This window comes from Crocuta crocuta, unplaced genomic scaffold (assembly GCF_008692635.1).
Source record: "Crocuta crocuta isolate KB4526 unplaced genomic scaffold, BGI_CrCroc_1.0 scaffold50, whole genome shotgun sequence".
NCBI classification, from domain to species: domain Eukaryota; kingdom Metazoa; phylum Chordata; class Mammalia; order Carnivora; family Hyaenidae; genus Crocuta; species Crocuta crocuta.
Window position 1 is genome coordinate 3803208 of NW_027527428.1, and position 7626 is coordinate 3810833.

Consider the following 7626-nt stretch of genomic DNA (forward strand, 5'->3'; position numbering starts at 1 on the left):
ATCAGCATGTAGACGGCAGAGCCGGCGCAAAGCTGGAAGGAAATGTTAAAGCCGAGCCCCAGGACCCCCCCGCAGCACGAGGGGCAGGGCTGTCCCGACCCCCTTCCCTTCTCCTACGAGTATGTCACAAGTCACAGGCAGGCCGTAACAAGACAGACGCTTTAAAAAGGCAAGAAGAGACACTGGAGAGTGGCCGTGAAGAGGACACCTGGCTTGAGAAATGCACGTTCCATGAATTCAGGCGGACGGGACACCTGAGCTTCCCGTGGGATTCTGTGACCGCGGAGAAAGAGGGAAACAAACGGGAAGGAATGTGGGTGCTACACTTTCCCGACACATGGAAGAAGCGCCCAGCCGCGCGGAGACGCAAAGGACACAGGAGGGCGCCCGCGGCAGGCCAGGGCTCCGCGCACGTGAGGGTCGTGGGGGCTTCGGTATTAGGCCACCTTCCCGAGACCTCCCTCGTCACCACCGGTGCACCGCGACGAGCCCCAGGAGAAGAGGCTCAGGGATCCGAAGCCCCGGGGAGCACGGGCGCCACCAAACCTTCCCCGTGAGCCCGTCGGGTGCCCAGCACAGGGCCGCTGCTGGCAAAGAGGTGACCCTCGTGATTCTAAGCGTTAGCTTACAGAGACCCAAGCCGGTGGGACCAAACACGGCAGACGTGACAAGACCCGATAAAACACCTGAGCTCTTCGCTGCCGTCTCACTCGGCGGGAGCGCTCCAAGCGACAATGGCAGAGTGGGGGGAACCACAGGCCACACCCCAGGCTCTCAGGAGGCAGCGGGGAACTCGACCGCGGTAACCAGCCCCTCCCTGCCGAGGGCACAGCCCGGCGGAGCCCGAGCTTTCCCCCGAGACCACGAGAGCAGCACCAAGGGGAGGCTTGTGGTATTTTCAAGGGGAAAAAATGGCGAAGATATAAAATGGATTGAATTTTTATTAAATAACATTAAAGGGTTCCTTGGCACCATCCACACAGATTCTCGCCTTGACGCGTTAAGAGAAGCCACGTTAACTCGCGCTGGTCGCAGAGAAAAGAGCTCCTGCAGCAAACGCCAAGCGAACGGCCTCCTATCCCGAGCGCGTCCCCGCTCTCCGGCTTCTCCGGCCCTTCCCTCGGCCGCAGCTCCACAAGGCTGACCCGCCCCAGGGCCCTGCCCCTCGTGTGCCATGTCCTCCTGCACAGACGGCGGCCACGCGTGGTCACCTGGAGGAGCTGCGCTCTTTGCTCACACAGTCGTCCTGGGAGGTGGTGTCCCCGTTCCCCATCACGCTGCACGTCCTCCGCTTCTTCCTGCGGTGCGTCGCGCCGTCCCCTTCGGACCCGGACTCGCACTGCACGCGGGAGGAGAAAAGCAGGACTTTAACCAGATGCAACCTGTTTTGTAGGTCAACAGGCCTCCGCCCTCAGGACACGGCACGGATGTCCGAGCTCTCCCAGAGGCGACGCGGCCCCACTGCCCAGCCCCGGAGGGGTGTCCGGCTCCCCAAGCCCGGCAACTGCCCCCAGACGCCAGGGGCCCGGCCAGCGCTCCCGACGGGAGGCTTGTTTAGAATCAAGACGTGCTCTGAGGACATTCTACAGTCAGCTCGAACACAGACCCCGAAGGGGAAAGCGAGGGCGCGTGGCCGTGCACGGTCACGCCCCTCTGTCCCCTGAGGAACGCCAAACCGGTAGATTATGCAGAGTGGCGAGCTGGGACTTTCATCTGCTGAGGACACAGCCAGGTCCCTCTCCCCTAAAACGACATCAGCTTTTAACAAGCCGCCGGACTTGCGCGGTTTCTGGGCTCCGGATTTACACCCAGGGGGAAACTTCTCAGCCTGGGCTCTGAGCTCGCAAGGCGCCGAGTCCGCAGGCCCACGCTGCCGCTCGCTGGCTCTGAGATCCTGGGCCGCTTACTTAACGAAGTCCCCGAATGTTCCTTCTGCCTCCCAAAGTTACTGTAATGACCCCCACGCAAGCGCAGGGCTATAAACTGGGCAAGATTCACCGCACAGCAGGGACGCTGGCGGCCGTGGCCCTCGGAAGCAGCAGCTCTGTGTCCTGTCCCAGCTAGGGGGGCGGGGAGCAGCAGCTGCCCTGCCTGGGCGGCCTGGAGAGGGAGCAGGGCCTCACCTCTGAGTCCGAGTCGGACGAGCTGGAGCTGGAGGAACTGGAGGAGTCGCTGGAGCTGTCGGAGGCAATGCCCGTGGACTCCTGGAGGTCAACGGAGTCAGCCAGGACCGCCAGCTCGGGGTGCTCTTGCTTCAAGATCCTGAGGGACAAGAGACATTGTTCCCAGCGCTGGGACCGGCAAGCACAGCGGAGCGCGCTCACCCCGAGACTCAGAGCGGAGGCCGGTCCCGCTCAGGAGCGCCTGGGGGTGCCGGCCGTGCTGACCGCACACGGTCCGCAGGCCGGGAGCAGAAGCCCCCGCCGGCCTGCCGCTCGGGCTCTCCCGCAGGGCGACCTAGCGGCACGCGGCTCGCTGTGCCCTCGGCAAAGGCGCCAGGCGTAGTGCCCACGTGTGGGGCACAGTGGCCCTGAGTCAGGCTGCATTTTCTTTCACCTGGGAGCAAAAGTCTCTCTTCCTCGTTGTGGCTGGTTTCTTTCTTCCTTTCCTAGTGGACTTCCTAAGCCCTTCCTTTCCACGACACAGCGTTTAGTGACCTCAGTCAGTTAAGTTCCATTTGTAAGCGGGGCAACAATGAGACTTGACAGGAAACAAGCAGCAGCAAGTAACAGAGGGTTCCCCTCGCTCGAAGCTAAAACTGAACTGGCCTTTCGGAGGCAGGAACCCTCCCCTCAGGGACCTGCTCTGGCGTCCGCTCTAACCTGGGGCAGGGCACCTGCTGTACGCTAAGGCCTTCAGTTCAACCGGGTCACAGCACACAGCGGCTGGTGGGATGACGTAAGCGGGCCTCGGGTACCCGAGAGTCCGGGGAGAACGAAGCCACCACCCTTGCTGGCCCTCTCAGCAGGCAGGCTGAGCACTGACCAAGCCAGGACCCCGCTCTTACCCCGAGAGCTGGTCCCTCCAGGTCAGGGTTGGGACACAGTGGCACGGGGTGGCTGGGGGTGACTTGCACTGCCGCTGCCCGTGCTGTATCTGTTCTGTGGATAAACAGAGGAGCTAAGTCTCCAGGGCAGTCACCTCGCTCACGAGAACTGAAGGTAATAAGTTCAAAGGGGAATAATGCTTCTGTGTGTGGGGGGGGGGGGGGAANAAAATGGCTTCCTTTGCTAAGTGCTAGCTTTTGGGGGGGGCAGGTGGCAGAGGAGGGAGAACAAAAACCAAAAACAAAACAAAAAACGAGAAACAACCCGATTATGACCGTATTTTGACTGACTGGCTTTGATGAAACATGCACAGTCCTACGCTGTCACCTCGAGGCTGGCAAGCAGCCTGGGAACTAGCCCTGACCTTGGACCCGCCGTCCTCTGCCCGTGAGGTCTCGCAGCCCCAGCTCTCCCAGGCCTCAGACCAGCACACGTTCCTGCGGCGGTGGACTCTTTCTGTTTCGCCTCGAAACGGAGCAAGAAGAAGAAGAAAACGTCTCTCACCTGTACCATTTCCTCGATAACTTTGGTCTTCCTCTTACCGTCTTGTGCCATACCACGGGGAAGTTGGTGCTGCTGGCAAAGTTCTGGGTGATGGCAATGGTGGTGTCAAGATTAAGGACAACATGCCACCAGCCTCCTGGAATCCAACAAATCAAGAGTGAAACGGGGCTTGGTTCTACGTGGAATCACGAATAACAAAAACTCCGCGAATGGGGGGCTTCCTATCTACGGGGAGGGACTCAGAGACAGAAGACCCAGAGGCGTAAATGCTTCTCCTGATCCAGGCGTCACAACCAATGCGTGTAAACTTGTCCTGGAGCACAGTGGTGCCTGCTCAGCCCCTGACTGTCTGCGGCTGCTTTCCTGCTCCAAGGGCAAAGTGAGGGAGTTGGAACCCTGTCTAGCCCCCCCACCCCCACGCTTGAAACATTTACGCTCTGCCCTTTACAGAAAAAGCACGGGGACTCCCGTTGATCCAACACTGTGATCAACACTGTAAAAGCAGGGGCGCCTGGGGAGCTCAGCAGGTTGGGCGTCTGACTTCGGCTCAGGTCATGGTCCCACAGTTCCTGGGTTTGAGCCCTGAGCCAGGCTCTGTGCTGACAGTTCAGAGTCTGGAGCCTGGTAAGGATTCTGTGTCTCCCTCTTCTCTCTCTGCCCCCTCCCCCACTCATACTCGGTCTCTCTCTCTCTCTCAAAAATAAACGTTAAAAGAAAAAACGGTTTAAAAAAAAAACTGGAAAAGCAATAAGTTCTTCAGTTTCTAAGAGAAGAACACCTATCTTAAATATGAAACACCCTCGCTCTTGACACTTAACCTATGAGAACAAAGTGTAGTTCTCAGGTATGGGACTTCCTGCCTCTTGGCCCCGAGTTCCTATTCCGGCCTCAACCCAGGCAGTGCTACACTGTACTAGAAACCCAATTTGCAGAAATACGCACAAGTCACTGCACATCTGCAAAGACCCTAGGTGACTACCAGGGATGGAAACAGCACCATCTTTACATGCAGGAAGTTCACCGACAGCCACCAGAGCTTCAGGTTACACGAAATGTGGACAGCACCTCCCTAAGCACTTGAGGACACAGCGGAGGACGCCGCTGTCTGAGGCGGGCCCCAGTCAGTTCATTCCGGGTCAGCGCGCAGAGGGATCTCTGACTCCTTCTGCATTTACTTCGGCTCCGAAATGACAGCTGACTGAGATCAAAGAGCGTACTTTCTGTCCGTTCTCTATACCTGGTACGAAGACGGTCTCTCCCGGTTTTTGTAAGATCTCCAGGGGTTTGAACTCAGGCGGCCAGGTGGGCAGCTGTGTCCGGGGGTGAATGACATTAAACCAGGTAATAGCTTCGTCTTGCTGGTTCCCGCCTTCTTCGCGGGTCACCTTGATGAGCTCCCTGGGCGTGCTGGTGGGAAAGAGGCACCAGCGCTTGTGGCCCTGAACCAAGGCGTTCCAAGCACTGGTTCCCAGAGGGTCGATGTGAATTCCGGTCCCGGAGCGTGGTGGCCCCATCACAAACCACCTGAAGGGCGGAAACGTCCAGGACGTGAAGGGTAAATTAACAATATGCACACACACACTGGAAAACGGTGAGCTCTGGGTCTTATAAAGCACATCATGTGACCTCTATATCAGAGAGTACGCAAACACTGCTACTCAGGATCGCTGAATGAATAGTGCCTGGAGCGCTCCAGGACAGAAAAAAGAAAAATCACTGACGTGGCTTACTACTGGCCTTTAACTATTAAAACTTCCCTCGGGACGCCTGCGGGGCTCAGTCAGTTAAGCATCCGACGTCGGCTCAGGTCATGATCTTGAGGTTTGTGGGTTCGAGTCCCGTGTCCGGCTCTATGCTGACAGCTCAGAGCCTGGAGCCTGCTATGACTCTGTGCCTCCCTCTCTCTCTGTGCCCCTCCCCTGCTCACACTCTGTCTCAGCCTCAGAAATAAATAAACACAAAAAAATTTTTTTTTTAATTTCCCTTAAAAGATTAGTGGCTCAACTCGGCTGGCATATTTGAGTGACCTGGAAGCCTTCTGAAATCCTGATGCCTACATGGCAACCCAGACCAATGAAACCAGTCTGCAGCAGAAGGGCCTGGTCAGGCAGCAATAACCCCCTAAGTAAGTTCCATGTGCAGCCAAGGAGAACCCACTCACTGTTCTGGAGAAAGGTTAGCTGACTGTGCTTAGATGACACATATTATTGTACAGAAGAGCCTATGGGCTTCACCCCCGGGGGGTACTTTACCTGTAAGGGGGCCTGCGTTTCTCCCCAGCATACTGGAAAAGGTCATCAGTGAAAAACTTGGGCACCTTGTAGTCTTCCAGAAGTTTCCTTCTTTTGGGGTGTTCACCATAGCTGCTGTCAAATATGTAAAGGGGGCTGTCATCTCGCGTCGTCTCCATGTACTCAATGTAGTATTTCATCTTCATCTTCACTGAGTAACCGTCATTATCCTCACCGCACTTGAACTTCTGGTTCCGGTATTTCCTTTTTAGGCGCTCCAGGGTCCATTTCTCCTGCGCAGACCAGCCCTCCTGGGCATTCAGCAGAACCACAGGCTTGTAAGGTCTTTCATATCGCTCCACAAATTCTTCCACCGACAGCTGTAATGCGTCTGCCCTTTCCACGTTATCCTGGGGGAATCAGAAAAAAACCTATCTAGTTAAAAAAAAAAAAGAAAAAAAAAAAAAGGCAACAAAACCAAAAGTCCAGCGGTAGAAAACGGCGTCCCCCAGGACCAGTTAGCTACGACATACCTAAGAAGCCAGATTCTTGTTCCGGCTTATCTTGCGTGAGGGAGGGCGGGTGGAGAGGAAGAGACAAGGACCTGCGTGCGGACTGACACGTCGCACCCAGCGCCGCCCCACGAGGAAAAGGGGGTTTCGCCATCTCCCACTCGCGGGCCTTGACAGCCGGGTCCCAGAGGGCCCCGCCGCCCCAAGGCGTCTAGGGGCGACAGTCCTTGTTGAGGGCGCCAAAGGCGTCAGCTTCCAGATGCCCCGGGCGGGAGGCAGGAGGCGGTCCCTGGAATCCGGGCCCCGAGGACCCCGACCTCCGCGGGGTGCAGGTGAGCCCATCGGAACCGGGGGAGACGCCCGTGCCCGGCCCGCGACCCCGACCCCGGCCCGCTCACCGCCACGGCCGCCGGGTTCAGCGAGTAGCTCTCGTAGTAGTTGTGACGGGTCCAGTCCAGCGAGTCCTTGAGCTCCGGCCGCGCACTCCGCTTGGCCTCGCGGATCCGCTTCTTGCTCTTGTGGTTCATCCTGCGGGGGTACCGGCTGCTCCCGCGACGACCTCGGCAAGCTCGCTTCCTGCTTCCAACGCGCGCCCTCCCCGGCCCGGGCGGCGGCGGCGGCGACGGCGGCGACAGCGACACCGGAACGCCCTTCGCGTTGGCCCGGCGCCTTTAAAGCCGCCTTCCAGAAGATTCACTCCCCAACCACCTCCCGGGCCTCGGGTTGGGCACGCGGCGGCCGTCTTCCCCGCCCCCCGGCGTCTCGCGGTGAGCCATTGGTTTGGGCGCCTCCGGGGTCCGCCCTCACACTCGCCGGCTCGCCGCCATGTTGGGAAGGTCAGGCCGACGGAGGCGCTTTCTCACTGCGGTCCCGCCTCTCCCGCTTCCGCTGAGTGCGTCACTTCCGGAAGCGAGCGCTTACCTCCGCGGCCCGTTTCCGGCGTGGGAGCCTCCGAGGCCATCTGTCTTTCCTGTCTCCTTTGCCTGGTCTCTCGGCACTTCTCGCCGCCCGGCCACACGGTCCCCCGAGGGGTGCTTTCCCCGCCCTTGCTGTCGCGTTGCAGCGACCCGGCACGGCTCGCGAAGGGCCACGTGGCGCCGGTGAGGTGGCTCCAGCCGGCCTGGGGTTTCCCGCGCGCGCAGCCTGGCAACCTGGCGCCCTCCGCTGCTCGCGGCCCGCCCGGGGGCCACCGACTCCCCCACGGGCGAGCGTGGCCTCCGGGGGCATGTGGTCCGCGCCCAGCGCTTTCGGTTCTCAGAGGAGCCGGGCCGGGGGGCCGAGGGGACGGTGCTTGAGGTCAGCGTCCCCCAGGTGCGTGCAGCGGCACCCGAC

At 59.4% G+C, this 7626-nt stretch overlaps 2 protein-coding genes across 3 annotated transcripts in view; one reads left to right on the forward strand and one right to left on the reverse strand.

Annotated features, from left to right (window-relative positions):
- Nucleotides 1-923: 923 nt before the first annotated feature.
- Nucleotides 924-6978, reverse strand: JMJD6 (jumonji domain containing 6, arginine demethylase and lysine hydroxylase). 2 transcript variants are annotated; one of them, XM_077754913.1, is made up of 6 exons: nucleotides 6693-6967; nucleotides 5804-6192; nucleotides 4789-5075; nucleotides 3552-3687; nucleotides 2124-2262; nucleotides 924-1339 (listed from the first exon to the last, which is right to left on the reverse strand). In XM_077754913.1, the coding sequence occupies exons 1-6, from the start codon at nucleotides 6819-6821 to the stop codon at nucleotides 1208-1210; spliced, it is 1212 nt and encodes a 403-aa protein (XP_077611039.1). In that variant the 5' UTR covers nucleotides 6822-6967; the 3' UTR covers nucleotides 924-1207. The 2 variants fall into 2 exon arrangements, with proteins under 2 accessions (XP_077611039.1, XP_077611049.1); XM_077754923.1 differs by lacking the exon at nucleotides 924-1339 and adding an exon at nucleotides 3008-3101 and having other exon boundaries at nucleotides 2134-2262; nucleotides 6693-6978.
- Nucleotides 6979-7402: 424 nt separating this feature from the next.
- METTL23 (methyltransferase 23, arginine) overlaps nucleotides 7403-7626 on the forward strand; it is a 4743-nt gene continuing 4519 nt past the window's right edge. Inside the window, exon 1 of the mRNA XM_077754937.1 lies at nucleotides 7403-7605. The gene's annotated coding sequence lies outside the window, so the exon portion shown is untranslated. The remainder of the gene's footprint in view (nucleotides 7606-7626) is intronic.

Coding starts and splice junctions, on each gene's coding strand:
- JMJD6 (XM_077754913.1), bottom strand. CDS start 6,821: ATGAACCACAAGAGCAAGAAGCGGATCCGCGAGGCCAAGCGGAGTGCG. Junction 6,193..6,692: donor TGAACCCGGCGGCCGTGGCG/GTGAGCGGGCCG, acceptor TGATTCCCCCAG/GATAACGTGGAAAGGGCAGA. Junction 2,263..3,551: donor TTATCGAGGAAATGGTACAG/GTGAGAGACGTT, acceptor CTTGTCCCTCAG/GATCTTGAAGCAAGAGCACC.